Source organism: Clupea harengus, chromosome 7, assembly GCF_900700415.2.
Source record: "Clupea harengus chromosome 7, Ch_v2.0.2, whole genome shotgun sequence".
Taxonomy (NCBI): domain Eukaryota; kingdom Metazoa; phylum Chordata; class Actinopteri; order Clupeiformes; family Clupeidae; genus Clupea; species Clupea harengus.
Genome location: NC_045158.1, coordinates 13,811,935 through 13,832,747, shown reverse-complemented (window position 1 = coordinate 13,832,747; position 20,813 = coordinate 13,811,935). Strand labels below are relative to the sequence as shown.

The following is a 20,813-nucleotide window of genomic DNA, read 5'->3' as shown; positions in this document are numbered from 1 at the left end:
AAACTGCTTCATACTGCTCTAATGGACATTTTGATGTACCGTGCAGATATTTTTAACCCAAGATTTTTCTTCAATATCTCCTAATTCATAGACAGGTAGTATGTTCTACCTGTGCTTTTGTTTGCAAATTCTACACTTCATTAATCAGGCTTATATTTTTCACTTAGGCTATTCTAAGGGCACTTTGCTGCAGATAACTTAATAGTTTGCAGATTCTATAGGACTACTGTACTAAAATAGAGTGAGGAATTACCTGAAGAAATAAACCTGCATATTATATAATGAACCATAGTCATGTGAGCAACATCTAAGTGAGGTCTGATTTTCTTGTGGTCTCTGTAACTCATGACAACCTTAAAATATCAAGTGTGACATTAACAAAATGTATATCAACATCTCCATACAGAATTAATCTAGTTGGGTACCCACTGTACACAATGGGCCTTAATTTAATTGGTGCACACCGTGGGTTCTTATGCAGAACAAAGAAGGGCATGGCGTAAAGCTACAGTATTTTGATTACTAGGGCACATTCATTTGGTAATTAACTCAACACAATTTTTTACCCAATGGCTACTTAAGATATGCAACTACACTTTATGCGTATCATTCATCAGGGCCTTAATGCACAACAACAAAAAAGACAGATTTTTTACAGCATAGTACTCCACTTAGTTTAGACCACTGATCAACACATCATTCTCCCATTTACTGTTCTAAAATAGCCTAACGTCTCCTAGTATAGGGGCAATAAAGATAGGCCTAAATTGAGAAGGAGCACAATTTCTGTCTACAAATGGGATAATTTGGGAATATTTGTTTGGTTTTCCCTGTTCATTAAATATGTTTTCAGCGGCTCTGTCCAAGTTCAGTAATGTTGTTTGAATTAGTATCACCAACCACAGAAGGCTGTTTTTATGTAAAATACGTTGTCATAGTGACAGTGTCGTGCAAGAATTGTCATCACCATATTATGTAGCATATAGTAATAATTATTCAATGTCTACATGATGTAGAAGGCCAGAAAGCCTCGTCAGATGTTCAGTATACATTTCCTACCTTATTAGGCTACTATGTTCTTTATAATTTACAATGCAATTATTACGGAGAAATGAGCCAAAGTAGACGATTAAATTCACTTTCCACCGCCACACACCACCTCTCTATGTTCTTCTATGGCTAGCAGGTTATTTGGTTTGCGCTGAACTTGGAAGAAAAAGGGAATTAATAAAGGTGTATTCGCCATTTGGGATTATTCGCTTCGCTCTGGAAATGGAGCATTATCTGTGTTTCATTACATTTGCTGTTTCCTGATTTAAAAAAATTGTCGTTGCGGGATTTTCTCTACTGGAGTTTAACAAAGATAGTTTTTACCATTAAACTGTGAGTATGTTGGTATTTTGCAAGAAAATGCTTGGAAGATGACATTAATGTTTTTGATCCATAGATTGATAAGCTCATATACAGCTCATTATTTTCTCCACCTCATAAGCGCTAACAGGACTGTTCCCCCTCAAGAAATGAGGCTACCTATCCCTACTACTAACCTCTTTGCTTACCTTTTCACTATATTCTACATACATAATTTCAATATTATTATTTTTTTAAGCTTGCTTTCAAGCGTGTTAATTTGGCCCATTTGACCACAGAAATGATTGCACACAACTGTGTTGGGCTTTTATCAATTCAACACAACTCACAAGGACAATTTAACAAGTTAAATATTTTCATAACATGCATTGATGTCTAATGGACTTCAAACAAACTAATGATAAGTGGCTTGTCATCACAGCACATGTCATAATTCCTGTTGACATGATTGGCTCCAAAGACACTAATTTAATGGCACACCCACAAATTAATATGCCGTTTCATAGGTCCCATAAAGCCTTTTCACTACTCTAGCGTCCTGAGTGCATACATGCAAATAACAATTCTGCTCGACTCCTCCCTTCGATGTTGCACCATTTGCGGACTATAATTATTTCACACACGTAACACACAGCTCGACACCCTTTCAAATTAGGGCCTGTATACTCTTAGTACTGCATCACTAATGAAGGGCTTGGACAAACCGCAAAGACCAGAACCCCTTTGTGAAGATGCCCTGTCCAGAGATTGTACAGAGCTGCCATCAATGGAGGAATGAAAGCTGCCATTCTCTGCATCGACTGTCTGTTCTCACCTGGTATTTGAAGCACACATTACAGGCAGCAGACAGTCCACATACAGCACCTTTTACCCCACATTTTTAGCCCACAGACACGTCTCATGCCTCACGCTTGCTGCTGTTGTTGTTGTTGTTGTTGTTCATGCTTGTAAGCACTTACGAGTTTCTTTTCTCTCTCTTTTTCTCTTCCTTGGGTTGTTAATTGAGAGAGGGGCCCATTAATATGTGAAATTAATGAGAGTGGAAACCTACTCTGTAGAGGATGGAGAGGAGAGAGGATGTGCCTGGAATGATGAATGACAATGAGGGGAAGAGGAGAGTGGGGGAGAGTGGGAGAGAGCAAGAGAGTGTGTGTGTGTGTGTGTGTGTGTGTGTGTGTGTGAGAGTGAGAATGAGACAGAGAGGCTGCGTGAGACAGAGTGGTGAATAGGTGTGGAAGAGGGTTAGATAGAAAATGTGCATGTCTGAGAGATAGAAAGTATATGAGAAAGTGTTTGTGTGTGTGTGTGTGTGTGTGTGTGTGTTTGTGTGTGTGTGTGTGTGTGTGACTGATGTGTGCATATGTGCACCCTAGCACACACACACACAAACACACACACACTTGAATGTGTGTCTGCACAGCAGCTTGACAGAGAGGTAAAAGGCAGCGAGAGACAGGCTGCCGTTAGCATACGGAGCTTTACTGCAAATGGCATCCGCATCTTAATCAGCTCTCCTCACTTGAAACAAGCCCCTTAAAATAGACATCATGAGGGTGTACGTGCTAAATCTGCCTGCAAAGAGGAATGCCGCTCTATTACCAAATGGACTGGGGCACCAATAAATGAATCAGTATAGACAGTTGAGCTCTACAGAGCTTTTAATGGGTTTGCAGGAGTATGTGCGCATGTGCACTTAGGAGTGGGAGTGAGAGAGAGAGAGTGAGAGAGAGAGCGAGAGAAGGAAGAGGGGGCAGGGGAACCATTGCATGTTGCTGTTGCAATCAAACAAAGGGGAAGAGGTGACTCACTTGTAGAGGACCGATCTGTTGTGAACAGGGATCATCTGGTCGATGAAGTACCCGGGGTACAGAACTGAGATGCCGATAAGCCTCTGGACAATGAGCTGCGGCTGGAAGAGGTACTGGCATTCCTCATGCAGACCCTGAGGAGAGAGAGGTAGATGGAAGGGAAAGAGAGAGAGGCAGGGAGAGGGAAAGAGAGAGGGGGAGAGACAAAGAGAGAGAGATAGGAGGGAATGGACAGATCAGTGGGAGCATGTCAAAAAGAAGCTACCATCACCACCTGTCAAGGTGCCGGGTCTCTGCAGGCCAGCAGACTACAAGACCCAGGTCTCCCCCTACATCTGTCAAAACAAAGGAGCTGCATTGTGTCATCACGCTGTCAGCAGACTGCCTTGAAAAAAAACAAAGAAAAACTGGAGAAAAAAAAAAACACGTGGGATGAGAACGTGGGGTGACTCCGAGAGGCAGAATTTCTGAAGACTCAACGGTAATTATCCAGTCTAAATACATGGCTTTTGGTTTGGTTGCCGAGGCCCCTTGGAGACCATAGCCTTTGATGATTGTCTCGTGTCACACACGCTCACACACCGGCATGGCAAACCTCACTCCAAAACATCAGAGAGACATTTGGGTGTGAGTCTGAGCCCCCACAAACCAGATTTGATCAAACACACGTATTTCTCGGGGTTAGATGATCAGCAGGCACTTACATAAAGGTGGAGAGACAAATGAAAAAGATGAAAGACATTGAAGACCTAGGAAAAATTGTGCTTCTACAGAGAGTTATTTTCTTCCTCTGTGTTATTGAGAGTCATCCATTTTGCGGAGCCTCCCTAATTGCTAATTTAATTTCGGCAAGTGTTTGATGACAGCTCGGAGGTAGTGAAGACGCAATAGAATAGTCAAAGAAAAGAACAGAAACACAGAGGAAAACAAGATGAAGGAATGATGGAGAAAAAAAAACTTTGCAGTACAAAGTGAGATATTCTAGGATTCTTCAAATTAAAGAAGCTGCAACCTTTCATGTACTGAGCACGAAGTGTTCCAGAGTCACTGCCAAAAAAAGAAAGATAAAAATCTCTCTTCTCCTGCCGATGTTCCAAACTGGAGCCTCTTTTTCACCTTCTACACTTTGAATGCTTGTTGGGTAAACCTGTTGGCGTGAGAACACAGAGGCTGCAATATCTATATTGGGTTTATCACCAGTAAAAAAATAAAATCACATGCGCTTTGCCAGGAGGCTGGGTGCACACAGGCTCCAATTAAAGACTAGGGGAGTTGTAAAGATTTGCAAGGACACATTTTTCAGGGACGGTGGGGGGGGGGGGGGGGGAGATTGCATGGTTCTGAAGTACCTTGGAGAAAAAGGTGGCGAGTGAGAGGTAGAGGAGTGGGTTGCTTGCTCCAGAGCTCTTGTTATTTATCACAGTGGAGACTGCCAAATTACAATGCAGCATTTCATCACTCACCTCCCCTGCCCTCTCTCTCGCAGGTGCCCCAGCCCTCAAACACATTCATCACTGTCAAATCTTAGCATGCAAGCCCCTCCCTCTGGAGCTGCCTACCTACTTGCTGCCCCACCTCCCCCTCCCCTCTCTCTAGCCTGTTGGAACGCCCACACACGTCAGACATAAGCATGGGGTTTGTGGTCTTCTGAAGATGAACAAGTCAAGTATTTACACACACGTGACTTGACAGGTTGAAGATTGAAGAATTCATACATGCAGAAAATTGTAATCATAAAAGGTCACGCGATCCGTGAGAATATTACGATCCGTGACGAAATGAACTTATAGCACCACACTGGTTGTCCACCAGCACCACACTGGTTGTCCACCTGGTTGTCAATCTACTTATCCTTCCTTTCCTTTCCGCAGTACCCATCACACGGCTTTCGCAAATCACCCGGGCAACACGGAAGCGCTGAGCGAGAGCTTGATTTATCAGTCCTCCAGCCGGGTTCGCACCGTGAAACAATAACCATGGGAGTTGTGGTGTCACCGGCAGAAATGAGCAGCTTTAGCACGTGACGGCCCAAATACTTAAAACAAAAACAACAACAAAAAATTGAGTAAGTGTTTGTCTGAGGAAAGGGTGGTGAGAACAGGAAAAACTGAATATCTAATTGGCTTCTTAGGAGTGCGCTGTTAATTATAAAATTCCTTTCACTGCCTGAATGGTTATCTTGTAATTAGATCTTGATTACTTTATTAGTACAAAGGAGGCGAACAGTTCAGAAGGAAATGCGGAAATCAACAAATAAGATTGTGCTGAACAAGAGAGTATAAAAATGTACTTTTGTTGTGAAAAAGGATCTTACAGGTTAAGAGCATTTGTCACTAGGTACCTGATTCACTGTAATCATGTCATCACAGGCTACAATCTGATGATTTCCAATAAGCACTTTCCATATTTTAGAATTTTGAGGTTTCATAAAAATACACTTGCATAAATATATGCAAGCTTATTCCATTTCAGCTCAGATCTTAGTGGTTTAGGATTTTGAGATACTGTTCTTGTTTTGTCATTCAAACCACATCTGAATCTATGCCTTTAATTGCGCAGACCAGTCATGAATATTCCATGAAGAGAGCGAAATTGCTATGCTACTCCTTCATGTACCTTAATGCTGTAATGGACATTAGGTATGGCGGTGATTTCTTCATGGCTCCATCAACCATCTATTTTGCTGACACGCTCCACTGGTCAGGTATATCATTGCTCAGACCATTGCGGAGTCATGCGTCAGTCATTACCTCCCGTGTATTATACAGGCCAGATTCTACTTTGGCTTGATTAGCTACCTCGGTCTGCTCAGCACCAGTCATCTAGCAATCACTTATCCCTCAATGCTCCCACAAAAATAGTCCTAGGCAACGCCGTCGGCACATACCACCAGAAATACCGTGGACTCGTGGCCTTTTGCAACTTTCCTATTCTCTGTGGAACCGTACGACAGTTTTCAGGGACTTGTAATGACCTCGTTATGATTATAAATTATACAGAGCCGTGACGATATTAGACATTTGTATGTGCCTGCTGTGAAACACTGGAAGTAGTGCAGGCTTTGTAAACTGCTCTGTGTAAATCACCAGAGTTATGGGGCTGTTTGAATGAAAGGTGATAGATTGCTGATATTGCAATCCGTGCCGGAAAACAGGACGACATCTCTTTTTTCTTTTTTTTCTTTCACGGCTGCAGCAGCGGCGTAGACGTGCTCGCGTCAAGCAGGACCACATAATGGGGAGTGAAAGGGAAGTAGAACTCTTGCCACCATTAAATAACAAATCGGAGAAGGAGCCCCATCTGTTGTTTGTGCATGACTGCATACAGAAAGCACAGGCACAGCTGGTGTTAGAAGAGACAGAAACACAGCCTCGCCTTTCTCTCTGCAACACCCCCCCACACCACTTTCCCTCCTCAACCCCAGCTCACTCCTCACACAGTATCTACGACTTGATATTTGTCAGCTCGACAAGCAACGACAGCCCGCGAGCTTCTCATTTGGGCTGATTTGATTGAGGAGGATGCCTGTGACTCACATGTCAACTGTGGGCATGAAGCGGATGGAGGTGGCACCGAGGGGGGTGGGGGATGGGCGCAGGGAGTCGGTTTGGGTACGAAGCAAACACCGGAATGCCGCCCCGCGCTGGTGCCCAATTTAGCCAACTTTGCGAGAGCGAGTGGGGTAATTACTGCACTCAGCACAAGTTTGTGCTTCCTCCTAAATAGTGAGGCGATTGATATTGTAGCTACCACCACCCTCCATCTGCATGTTAAACCAGACCTCCAGCTGTGGGTGCGATGATGCCTTCTGCTGCGCCATTATTGAAGGGTGAGTGCGGCTGCATATGTGGAACGTTATATCGGCGGTCTTTTTTTTGTCTTTCTATTCACAAAACAAATGGCTACAAAAGCACATCTTTTCACACAGACTAAAGCAGATGAAGAAATGGAAAGTGGGGCCCATTCACGCAGAGACCTGCTTTATCTAAAATGGTTCTGATACATTGGTGGGTTTTGAGGGGTTTAGAGAGGAGATGAACTCTGCATGTGTTTTGGCTTGACGTGCAGCAGCATCGAGTCATGGCTTGTTTGTGTGTTTTGTGTTGTTTTGCAGCTGCAGATATTGGGATTGCAGCGGAGCCTCTGCAGTGCTTTACAGCCACGCTCGACAGCCCGGGCCAACAAGACAACACATTCATCACCCGTGCAGGCCAGGCCCCCACAGGTATCTGTGGCACCATTAATGTCCAAACTACACCTCTGCTCTGCAATCTGCTCGCTCCTACAGGACTCAGCATCCAACCCCTCCCCCTCCCTCCTCCTCCTCCTCCTGCTCCTCCTGCTCCCCCTCCTCCTCGAAGCCACATCTACATTACCGCTACTGTTTACATCAGGCTCATGTCACCTCCGTTACTGACATGACGGATGGCCTGCAGGAGCCCCGTGTAGCCTCATGTCTCTACTGCGACGAAAACATATCTCCCCGCTATGAGTCTCTGCTGACCCGAGGACAGACACAAAATAAAAATTAAGCCTGCGAAACAGCGTTTCTCTCTCCGCCTGATAAGCTTTTGCACTTATTTGGGATGCCTCACGCATTAGCCATAGTGCCATCCTTTTAAAGTTTATAGACGAGCTACTAGGAGGGAGTGTAATAGGGCCCCTGACAACCCCCCCCCCCTCCATTTTTGCCCTTCCTCTTCGTGGCCATTACTGTGTCCTCTCAAGCAGCCAGTGCCCCCCGGGGGATAGATGGCTTTAAGGGAACCGTTTTCTCTCCATACCCCACAACTCTCTCCATTGGTGTCGGCAGACTACTGACGTTCCTCAATAATGCAGCCAGGCTGGGAGCAGCTGTCAGGAATGAGTTAGGCTGCTGACAGCTGCTAATTAAAAATTCAATAAAAGGAGGCAAACGGTAAACTGACAGTCATAAACTGACAGCTTTCGTCCCAGTGAAAAAGAAGCATAGTTGGCTCAACCCGGCTAAACCATACTAGAGGGTTTGACAGCCCCTAATTAGCCTGCTGATTCACTCCAAGAGTTTGGGTTGCACAGAGCAAACTGTCAAGGAGCCATGCTTCTGGTTGTGGGTGATCTAGGATAACATCTCCAACCAGCAGAGATGACGGGATGAGCCATGCTGGGTACATGCCTCTTTTCTGTCTTACTCCCTCTCGGTCTATCTATTTCTTTCTTTCTTTCTTTCTTTCTTTCTGTCTGTCTCTCCCTCTCTCTCTCTCTCTAACACACACGCACACTGTCTGTTACACTATCTGCAGGGGCGTTTCTAGGGACTCTGTAGGCCCCGAGCATAAGGCTGAGCATGGGACCCCTAACCCTACCCCCTGACCCTCATCGTCTAAACATCTACAAATGGTATCCATTCAAACAAACTTTTTTTTTTTTAGAAGTACAGAATAAAGTGCACACCATACTTGTGCATGTATACATCATGAGCAGAGCAAGAGGTGGAAAGTGAAGGAAATGCTAGAAATAAATAATTATATATTCATTGTGATAATTAAAAAATGTGGACACCTTATACAGAATAAGATACAGATAAGATATGTAAGAAGACATTTTGGAAGGCAAGTCACTGTCATCTTCATATTGGGATAAACTGATCCTACCTTCTTTAGTAGGCCTATCTCTGGAGACATGTAGGGATACTTATTGGGATACATTAAGAATGTTAAGCAAATCTCCTTCAGAAAAAGGAGTATTTGTTCTGATTTTGTTTCTATTGGCTTGGAGAGAACAATGCCAGCACAGTTCACATCCATAGGCCAATTTATTACATCTTAGAAGATGCTAAAGCTTTATACACTTTCAGATCTTAACAACCATATTTCAAACAAAGTGAATATCACCTGATATCTGCCACTTACAGATTAAAAACAGATCCTTACCAAGAAAACACGTAGTAAAAGACCTAGCAAGCTAAATAGCGTACATTGATTATTAAAGTTACTGGCTAGCTAGCTGTTGTTAGAACTGACAACCCATTTACCTGCAGAGGCAAATTGTGTTTGCCAAACCGTTGCCTACTTCAGTCAATGTAACAGATGCACACTAACCACTGTTTGGTTTTTCTTCTCCCCCTCCTGTCGCCTGTACTTTTTGTTGAGTTGTAAGACTTGCATTTCACAGTGTTGCCATGATGTAGCCTAATTAGCTCCTACCAAGCTAATGGTATGGGAACCTTGTAGTGCTATCTGGACATGTTATTATTGTCTCCAACATGAAGGGGGTTTTTTGGAATTGATGTTACTCTGAACGTAATCAGCTGTCCCAGCAATTGCCTGCTTTGCCTCCCCTGTCTGTCTTTCTCTCTCTCTCTCAATCTCACAATCTGTATCTCTCACACACAAATACGCACTACCCCTCTCTATATGTGTTTTTCTCTCTCTCTCTCTCTTCCTCTCTCATGCATCCCTCTGTTCTCTCTGGCCTAGCCATCTGATTGGGAGACTGCGTGGACAGGGCGCCTGCAGTGTTTGGTCTGGTACCCCCCTGATTAGTCGCAGTGAGACATACACGAGGCGTTCATCAGCGACTGCGGGAGGGAGCCGACAGTCTGCCACGGACCGTGACTCAGACCGCGCCACATTTCTGATGCCATCAATGCGCACAAGAGAGGGGATCAAGTCACAGTGACAGCCTGACAGGTAGAGGAATGCAGGCTGGATTTGAAAACGTTGTGGCGGCTTTAAATGGTGGCATTACTTCATTTTCAGCACAAATAATATTTTTCAAGGAGGGTTTTGGCCCTTTCAAAGCTATGCGAGTTTGGAGGGTACAAGGTCCCCTTCAGTTGTGACAAGGAGGGGGAGGGCGATATTGTCATGACCTGCTCTCTAGCTGAAGTCTCCCTCCCTAACATTCTGCAGATTCTGTAGTTCATGTCTGCCACGGCAATAGACATTAGTTAATAAAGTGAGAAGTCTTCTTTGACTAGGAGTGGATAGGGGTGTTTTGGTGTTCAAACCCACACCAATTAATTCCACTTGGAGAGTCTTGTGTGCCACTGTGATCCACAGGTGCTGTCACTTCCTTGAATTCAGGAAAGGTCGAGGCCAACCCCCACGGTCTAATCTACATCTAATTGGTTATGGGAGTGGAGGCATAGCTGCGGGGCCAACAAAAGAGCTCACAAATACTTTCTTGTTCTCCTGTATGTTGCTCAAGGCCACAAGGCACAGGTAAACAGTAAGCCCATCTGAATAAAGTCTTTCGCTTTTTATTTTTCTCACTAAGCTTGTATGGTGTTCTACTTAAGTGTAGTGTTTTACTTAAGCATACCTCATATACCTTTAACAGTTTGTGTGTGCAGTCGACCCTTCTTCTTTAAACGAGACACCCCGGGAATTCAAAGAAACATGTTCCCTGGTAAAACATGTGTTCTGCACACTCTCTGAAATGATCGTATGCCTAAAATGGTGCAGTGTGTTCTCAACAAGTACAAACATGATCCAGATTTCATTTGACCCCATTGTGTGACCCCGTTTTTTACATTGTGTAGGACGGTGTGCAAAACACAGAGACATTGCAGAGACTCAATATGGAGGCATGGTGGTCTATGTGAACATGTATGTCCATTTTTCCCCTTTGACTTGAGGGATGACCTTCATGTTGGACATGAAGTAAGCAATGATATGATCTCTAGGTATCAGGTGTCAATCCCTTGATCAAAACCCAATAGAAGCTAAAAACAGCTTTTGCTTTTTGCTGGTTTGCTTGTTGTGGATTGTTGGTTTGTTTGGTTATACAATTCAGGGTATGTTTGTTTTGTTGTAATGAACTGTTTGGTCTGTATTGAGCATGCCTGCAAGGGTGGGGGACTGGAGGAAGTTAGAGATGGGAAGAACATCTGAACCAACATGGGACAACGCGGTTTGATGTGGGTCTAATCAGGCTGCCTGGCGCTCACTAGAAGATTGCAATCACAGAGAACGAGAGAGACAGTCGTAGGGAGAGAGAGGGAGAGCGCAAGAGAGAAATAGAGAGCGTTAGAAGACAGAAGGCGCAGAACTGCTTGCCAAGACACGTGTGTGTGACAGAGATTGTCACAACGCTTGATTCTATTTGTCGCACTGCTGGTCAGCCGCAAAACTATCGGAGCTGTGCCGCATGGTACAAACACTCACTCTGTGGGGAGACAATGACGATCAACTCAGAGTTTGTATTACAGAAATAATGTGATATTTCTCGTTCTGTGCAAACGTGATAACGCGTACAAAATGATTGTGTGCAGATTTCATGGTGCTGTGGGACATGGTACAAAACTACTGGTTGCAAAGGCAAAATGGGGCCATTATCAGCCAATTTGCATGTGATTATACTGGGGGGAGAAATATCCCAATAGGGTTCCGACTTCTGTTCCCATAAACATTTCATTGCCATGTTTTCTTCATGAAAGTATCACAGTATTTGTCCAATTCTGGACTCTCATGAACCCATTTACTGAGGCTTAACTTTGCACTTGCTGACTCATTTTCATTCAAACCCACCCCACCTTGCGTGAGGGACTCTGCAATAAGTTGAGTAATTGCATTCTTTCAAGAGCGAAACACTTTCACGTTGCCACCATTTTCCCCCCAGAGAAATCGTCGGCAGCGTTTCTTAACGACTCAAATGAAGTCTTGCACGTGTGAAGGTCTCAGGATCCTCAGTGGGTAGGCATGAAAAGTTTAGTGACCTTTTCGATCAAATCCCCTAGTCTTCTGCGTAGCACAAGATCCAGTATCTCTCCTCTCGCTGCCGGTTCAGTACTCATGTGTGGCGATCACACATCATTTCCCGTTCAGCATTTCATTATGGGTCATTTTAACGGCACCCGCACAATGAACTTGTTCCCTTTGAACTGTGAAAGGAGACGATTATTGGGGGGTACTGTACTGTGCATAACACAACCGTTGCAGCTGTTATGTGCCAATAGCTTTGCTGGTTACAGTTTACACATTACGTCATACTCTTTTAGGTAACAGAGCAAAAGACAGACCTGTGCTGCTTCTCCATGGTTGTGTTATATCATATTCAGATTTTCAAATGTAATCACATGTATTTTCCCCCAAATCCATTAAAACTCTGCATCAAATAAAAAACGTTAAAATCGTTTTTTGAAAGATAGCGATGTGAATTACCAATTGTACTTTGAGAGCGGTAATTTAAAATGTGAATCACAAAGGAAGTGTATAGGCCTCCACTCTGCACTGTAAGCAAATTCTCACTTCTCCACATGCAAATTGCACAAGGCTTTGTTCCAAAGGCTGACTTAGCAAGACAAAGGTATCCTTACCTTGACAGAGATCTTTCCTTCATCCTTCGGCAAATGGGCGGCCAAGAACCAGTCACCGGGCAGAGGGCTGGTCACGTTGAAGACCCCGGTGGTGCGGTTCGGCAGTGTCCACGTCAGGGTGACTGCGAAGGAGGTGGGCACGACGGTGTCACGCGGGAATCTCGTCTGCAGCGGGTTGATCACCGGCGGCGCCCCAGATCTGAAGTAACTGCCAAAACGGAACGGAAGCACACACCAATAAAAAAGTTGAAGTTGACATACCTCAAACTTTGTAACTGGGATGATGGATTGTCTTTTCGAAAGGGACGAGGAAAAATTAGCCATGGGTCATCACGGTGTAGTATCATTTCAGCTTGAGTGCTCCGAAATCATGACTTTGCTTTTCTCATTTTGGAGGCTATAAATCAAACTGGCGACAAACACCGAACAATTAATTTCATGTATGAGAGAGAGAGGCTTACAGGAAGGCCCCTCCCGTCAATTAAGATTCTGAAGATGTTCTACTTCTTCTTTCCTTTGCAGAGGGGAAATGGAAAATGTGTATTGTGGCTAACACTAAATTATTCATCAGATGATTCAAAACAAATGCTTTGGTGCTAAACTAGTAGTTGATGTTTGGAGTTCGAAAATCGCTGATTTGAAGTAAATTTCTCTCCATGTTGTTGTCGTAATCTGTAATCATCGCTGTTAAATGGAAGCCATTGTTATCACATAGACCCTATTTATACTCATTATATAAATATAGTCAACTCAAACTCAACCCTGATAAAGTATCTTTTCTCTCTCTCTCTCTCTCTCTCATATATGCTTGGCCTTCAGTTTGCCATTCAACTGTAGACAGATGGTTTTTAAGACTCCCACACATCCTGTGTCTTAAAACTCTTTCAATGGAGCTTCGCTATAGCCAATTATTTCTGCTCTATGACCATATCAGGTCATCTTTTCTGCAAGGTGAGCTTTCAATGAAAACCCCTCAGTGAGAAGATATTAAACAAACTCAGTTTATTCACTTCCTAACACTATGCAGTACTTAATGGTCCATGGGGAAAGGTAATAACCATTGGTGTTATCGGGTGCATACAAGGAAACAGAGGTGCGATGCATCCTGGGCAAGGGCGGATTGATGTTTAAAGAAAACTGAAGTTCTGCTGACCAGAGAATCCCAGTGTTCCTGAAATGCACAGTAAATGGAAGGGTGGGGGGAGAGAGACGAACAGAAAAAGAACTTTAATTCACATTCCATTACCCTCACATCTACTGGTCAATCCATCAGCCAGGGTGTTTCAGCAGATGCTTCTGTATTCGGTCTCTAGCCATATTTCAGGGTACCCTCCTGTACTGATATGCCAGAGGAACCTGGTATAGGTTTTTTTTTCTCTCTCTCTCTTTCCTCTTTTCTTTTAGGGAGGTAAAAGAAACGAGAGACAAGCAATCCCATGGGAGGACCACAGTAACCTGAGGGCCCAGATGCTTTGACAGGTAATAACTCAAACTCAAGCGGCTGTGCAGCGCAACGCGGCCCGGCTGTTATTGGTTGGGGTGGAAAAGTCATTCTGCCCTCTGTGCATGTTCCAAGTCTGCCACCCCCCCCACCACCACCCTCCACCCTGCCAAGCCGGGTATCTCCGGGATGTCACTTGGATGAGGCCTTTCATCCCAGCATGGATTCGTCTCTGGCTCTCCTTCTTGTGGAGGTGGGGAGCTCGGGAGTCGACACACTCAGGTCAAAGAGCCTCACTCTCCACTGATAAGACCCGAGCCAGAAAGAGAGCTCCTCTACTCCTCTCTCTCCCCACCACTACCCTACCAACTCTGAGAGGCAGGCTGAAGGAGTTCACATTATGGGCACTCAGAATTCAAAATGGAGGGGGAAACCCTCCAAAAACCTTATGTGAAAAAGTGCATCTCTAAAAAGGGTATGGCAGTCTCTCACCAACTCTCTATGCCTCATATCTTCATCAGCTTCAAAAGAGGCCCAGACAAATGAGAGGCATTAGTTTGTGTGAACTGCTCTCTTAAAAAGCTGGCTGCCTGCACCAAGCCCTGGATCAGGGGCCCTGGAGGTCCCAGTGGGTCGCTGGCACCAGCTGTTCACACCGGCCCTGATTAGGAGGCTGGGATCCATGCTGGTAGCCCCCCTGCTCTGCTGTCCACCCATTCGCCCCGTCTCCTGCTGGAGCGGGTTTTAGTCTTGGTCTCTCGCCCTGGTGCTCTAGAGTAAACCTTCAGCTACGAGGCCAGGGGAAGGAGGCAGGATATATTATGCTAAATACACACAGGTCTGAGCCCAATGGACTGACCAGGGACTTTACTGAAGGAGAACGCTGAGGCTATTTTTAATTTGAGATTTTTACTCTGGGGAGAGATGTGTGCGGATGGGGCTGGGGTGTGGGTGGTGCGCAGGCAGTCGCTGATGGGATGATGTTGAGGAGGGGATCAGCATATATTTCATGCATGTCAGGCCAGGGCCACTCAACAAGTGTAAAAAGGCATTACTGTCTGCATAATGCTAAGCCTTCATGTCTCCCGAGGAGCTTAATGCCCTCCAGCCCCACCCCACCCCACCCTGCCTCATGCATACCCTGGGCCGGCGGAGCAGCCTCTCCGGCACCCAGGGGGCACCGTTTGGCCATGACAGGCCTAGTGAGTGTGCTCCAAAAACAAGGACCTCACGCTTCATCGTCCTTGGCATAGAAGGCATTGGCCTGTTATGACCCAATTAGCGCCCTGTCCGTATACGTTACAGTGCATTAGCTTTAGGTCCGTCCGACTGAGGCGACACAGACGCCGTTATCATTCCACAAGGGCTGTTTTGTTTTTGTCAACTGGCCCATGTGAGAGGAGATGGCCATAATCAAATCAGCACACCATGAGATCGCCACACTGCCCACACTAAGAAAGGTCAAACCCCATTAAGCTTTTGGACTCTGTGAAGAGGCGGTGGGGGTTGAGAGGCATATAAATAGAACCCAGTCATTAATTCTCCCTGAGTCAGATTTCCGAAACCCTGAGCCCCAACAATGTGTGAGTGTTTGTGATTGGCCGCATATTACCCTTTCCTTCAATGCTGCGGTGGCAGGAAGAGGCTGTTAATGAGGCTGGAGTGTCGCCTAGTTAATTCCATCAAGCATTTTGTGTCTGTGGAACCTTACAGCTCCTGTAAGAGCTCCCATATGCACAGACTGCTGTCTGAACAGCAGAGTGCTCTACTCTTCTCCATTTCAGTACCATGGACAGCACCGTGGAGTGCGGCGAAAGGAAATGCTGATTTTCACCTACCACATGCCGACTCTTTTGCAAAGCACAGGTGGCAACATTGATCATGGAAAACAATTTTAAAGTCAATGCATATGGTAGGAGCCAGCGCTGTTCCTGTGTTGCAGTTGAACTGACTGGCTCTAATGGTGGTCCGTCTCTCAGTGCCAAGCTAAATCCATCAGAGATATTTTCATCCCAATCATTTTTTTTTTTTTTTTAACTTCCACAGCTTAAGTTCTGTAACATCATAATGGTGCTTGATGTGTTTATTTTTCTGAGATCCATAATTACACAGATGAAAGACTTGAATGCTTTTAGACAACAAGCTGTTCTCCCCCACAAACAAACAGAGCAGCCAAGCTTATTTTGGTTGACTGACTTTGTGCTTCTAATTGGGAATCTTGGCTACTGCACAGTATACCTGTAACCAGCCTCCATGTGGACATGGTGTGGGAGAATGGTGTATGTGAAATATTCAGCCGTTGTAAAAAAACAAGTTTTCACTTTGCCTGATTTGTCTTCTATACACCTCTATTATTGTGAAGTTATCTCGTATTTATTAAAAAAAATGTAGACAAAGGCTAATCTTGTTCTTTTGTCATAGATTACATCTTCAAAATAACATTGCCCCAAGTGGTATGCTGAAATTGTGTGTGTGTGTGTGTGTGTGTGCCCACAAGTTTATGTGTGTATGGGTGTCTGTTTGTATGCCTAAAAGTGTATGTTTAATCCAAGAGCCAAAAAACCTCCCCCCCCTCCCTCTCTCTGTCTCCCCGTTGCCCCTCCCAGACCCTTGTTGACTCAAGCGAGTCTCTAGCTAAGACCTTGGGAGTGATAAAACTGTTTGGCTTCCTGGCTTGTATTGTCTCTAATGAGCATCGTCATGGCAGGCCCAGTGGCGAGCTATTGATCCGGGACGCAGCGGTGCATGACTGTTATCCGTTGGCCCCTCACGGCCCTTGGCTGTCACACAACCCAAACCCACCCCCAGAGTGTCCCTGTGCTATCTCTCTCTCCAGCATGCATGGTCACTTTCATAATCATGCTCTTGCTGTGGTGCCCCCTGCCTATTATCTAACAGCGGGATCAACGTTAATTCCTGCCCCCTTTGCCAACCGCACCGCCCCAATTCCTCATCCCCTCATCGTCCTCTGTGTTTTAATGAGTCCTCTTTTCCTCCCAGAGAATGGAGGCAGGGGGTGAGGGGGACACTGTTGTGGTGGTTGGGGGGAGGAGGGTTTTAGAGAGGAGGGTGATCTGCCAGGGGACCCCATTCTGAGCCCCCTTTAATTAGCGGCTTAGCGTTCCGCTCCGTTCCACCGCTGTTCTCTGTGAAGTCAAGGAAATATCCAGTTTTGTTCCCTCTGCAGAATCTATAGCTGACTTACCTCCCACCCCAAACTCCCACCGTGACTCAGTCCAAAACATTCCAAGTTCTAATCACCGTGTTTCTAAGCCCTCGCGTCTTAATGCCCACAGGTACCTGAGTTCGAGTGAGGCTCGCGGCCATTTCCCAATCCCAATCCTAATCTCTTAAAGAAGATACTACAACATGAATACTTACTGAGGGTGTTTTGGTATGAGATTTGATATGAGATCTACCTAAGCTGAGGCTGTGTCAATGCCAGCCTGATGCGAAAACCAATAGCAGCGCCCCTGTCTGCCTTAGGGAGGTGAGCTTGAGTGCTTTGCAATATTCCAACTGTAGGCAGGTCATTTGTTCTCCTCGGTCTAAACACTGGAGACGCATTTTTTCATTACTCTTCGGGCAGCTCTGACATGTGAGTACAAGCTGTAATTATCACGGCTCACATATTTCCCCTGAGTTTTTTCGCTTGACACTTCGGGCAAAAGTTACCTCCTGATAACTTGAATAGTTATATACCACTTCCAAATATATCTGTCCCTGGAGGGCCCAGACGTGTTGTTTGTTTCTTTTGTTTTCCCCTCCTGACAACATGGTAATAAAACATTCCAGCTTCTGACGCAGATACCTGCATACCACAGAAGAGGTACTTCACTTGAAAGCAAGTCTGCAATGGTGGGCAGTACTCTTTGTTGTCTTATGTAAAGCAGCTGTGGCATCAAACTAATGATGCCTCCATTTTAAGGTCATCTGAGGCACTGGTATAAACAAATAACTGTGGACAGGCGGGAGCAGTGCCTCTGATGTCATCAATTCACACGACACGGGCACCCCACAAATCACAGATTTCCCTCAACCACCGCCTACTACCTCAAGGACACAGCCGCATACAGTGCGTACCTACACACACAGGAGACGGATGCACATGATTTCCCTCCAGCTCGATGCCACTGCATCAGAGGGAAGGTGTGTGCACAAGGTTGGAAATTTAATGGCAGCAATGAGTATGCAGGGACTACCGTGATCTGGCTCCTCGCTAAAGCTTTTATGGGGGGGGGGGGGGGGCTTCCACAGCTAACACATACATAGGCAAACATTCAAAGGATTGTTTAAAGTTGGGACTGATAGCTGGGAAGAGTGTACGATGTATTCTATTCACACCAAAATGATTGATTTTTAGCACCCAATAGCACTGCCTTGATGAGAGGATTGTACTATAGTGTCTTTACCTACTGCAAAATTGTAAGATACTATGGACGCTGCCACTAAGTCAACATGAAGTTGTCACTGTGTTTCTGCTCTGAAAAAAGAAGTTCCTGTGCCCTGTTCATGGTGAAGGCATTTTAACAGGGTTTCTGGTTTTCCATGGCCTCAGAGAGCGGCTGTCCACTTCTAACAGCTGGGAACATCACGCCTGTCTGAAATACCATGATGCTTATTAGCCATGAGCGCAGAGTCAACACTACATGGCCACACAACCTGTGGAATCTTTGATAACAAGAAACTTTGCTAAAGCTGCAGCCAAGCTAACGGCTCTCGCTCTATTGTTTGAAAAAAAAACAGCATCAACAAAACAACCACTGAATTCGCGTCCCACACCATATACGGGTCTAGTGTCCATGGGCGACCCAGGTTTGAGTCCAACCTGAGGCCATCTCTCTCCCACTCACTTCCTGTCTACTCTCCACTGTCCTATTGATAAAAAATAGATACATAAAAAAATAACGCCAGAAACAAACACTGAATTATTTTACCCCCCACCCTCTCCTCTGTATTGTCTCTGGGTGCTGGTGCTTACACTGTCACATTCCGGTCGGGACAGCTGTCGCCGAACGTGCCCCCTTGCTCCTTGAAGGTAATGAGGTTCCAGACGGCCACCACGGTGTCTTCAGGCACGTTGAAGTGGAACAGCTCCACGCTGGCGAAGGAGCGGAAGGCGTTCAGCTTGCGAGGTGTCCTGGTGAAATAATCAGTCACGAAGAGGCAATCTGCAGAATGGAACAAGGAGAAAATTAGTGCGATGAAGGATGACTTTTTTTTTTTCCTTCGATGGAAGGAGGAAAAAAGCGGTGGGTCGGGGGAGGAGGGTCGTCAAGGAATGAGGGAGGAGGGATGGGTAGGCTGCAGGAATCGGTCTTAATGCAGTTTGAGTGACCTTCTACCCATGACCTTTACCAATGATTTAATTACAGATGATCTAGGTCAGGCTTGCTTGGCTTCCACTCAAATCTAGGCTCTATCCAGAATTAATTTCCCCGCCATACTTCACTACGGTCCCGGGGAGGAGACGTAAAAAAATGACATTTGCAATCTGCCGTAATGAGCCGTGGCTTCCTATGTCCCGATCGTCAGCGTGCCTAATAGCTTGCAATCTCTGCATGATTTGTGAGGGGGGGAACATTTATGCTCTCCCGCCCAGCTGCTTTTATGATATTCATGGGTTCCCTTGCATGTACCGCGACACGCAGGTGCAATCGCTTGCAATTTGCCTCCCAAGGGCAAAAGGCGACCATTACTAATGAGAGGTCTTTTCACCAAGGGTCCAGGAGGCACCTCAGTCAGCCAGATAGTGCTTGAGAGCCTCGATTCTGAAATGGCAGAGAAAGAGCCTCTTCATCTTATCCGCCCCTCTCTCTCTCTCTCCTGTCTTTTTTGTCTTTCTCCCATCTTTAGTCAATTTCTCTCTCTATCACTCTCTCCTTTTTGCCTTAGTGCATCCTCCAAGTGTCTTTCTTCATTTCAACAGCTCTACAGAGGATGAGGGAGTAAGTGTGTAAATATATGCCCTGCTGTGATCAGCCGTATGGTTGTCTATTTTTATCTGTTCTGTCTTATTAAACCATGCCTGCTTCTCTGTATCCCTCAGAAAAAAGGGGAGAGATTCTTTCATTCCTGCTTCGCTCTTTTAAAAGAAAAGGGAAGGAAAAAGAGAGAGAACCCTCCATTTTTGCAATCGCCCCAGGGTTTGAACCTTCTCTGCCCATCTCGTCGGAGACACACCCTAAAGCACGGGCAGTGGCCAAGATCAGGAGGGAGTTAAATTGGCCAGAACTGCATTCATCCAGCCCAGCTTTCCTCAGGGGGGCTGTTGGGCCAGGCTAAGATGGCTAAGAGCTCTGGCCAAGAGGCTTCTGGACAAGTGCCAGCTGCCGCACCCCAATTTTGCCCCATCTAACACTGTTTTTTTTTTCTTCTTTTTCTTTCTTCCCCGCCACTTTCACACCATCAACACACTCTTCTCCCCTCTGGCTTATGCATTAGAGTCACATAGAAGCATTCAAGAAAGGACTAGAGGATGAGATGAATACGCTCCGGCCAACCCATCAGGGCCCAAGGAGCCGACAAGCTCCTGTTAACCCTGGTTTGTGACCGCCATCCACAAGCATTGTGTGGCGTGAGTTGCTGGCCACTTAAAGATGGGGGAAGGGGCACACAGGTTGAAGATTTTTGGTGGAGACGTCAGTACAAGAGAAAACTGGAGGCGCAGGGGTAAACAAATAACTGTGGATAGGCGGTCACAGCATCATCTTCCCAGCAAAGCACGTGGCAAGGCCCTTACACTCACACACACCACACACAGCTCCCCCTCTGCTCCTCTTTGCTTCTTTATTTACAGACATAACAAATCAGAGAGGCTGACACTTTTATTAAGCTGATGGACTCTCAGAGGTATGAAGCTGGCTGGTTCGTCATCCGTTAGCGCATGACA

The 20,813-nt window shown here is 45.5% G+C and overlaps 1 protein-coding gene across 1 annotated transcript in view; it reads right to left on the bottom strand.

The window, feature by feature from the left end:
* Positions 1-20,813, bottom strand: part of tmem8b (transmembrane protein 8B) — a 121,211-nt gene that overhangs the window by 68,667 nt on the left and 31,731 nt on the right. The window contains exons 2-4 of the mRNA XM_012828502.2: positions 18,903-19,092; positions 12,481-12,688; positions 3,180-3,313 (exon numbers count right to left, since the gene is read on the bottom strand). Of these exons, the coding sequence (XP_012683956.2) occupies positions 3,180-3,313; positions 12,481-12,688; positions 18,903-19,092 (532 nt within the window). The remainder of the gene's footprint in view (positions 1-3,179; positions 3,314-12,480; positions 12,689-18,902; positions 19,093-20,813) is intronic.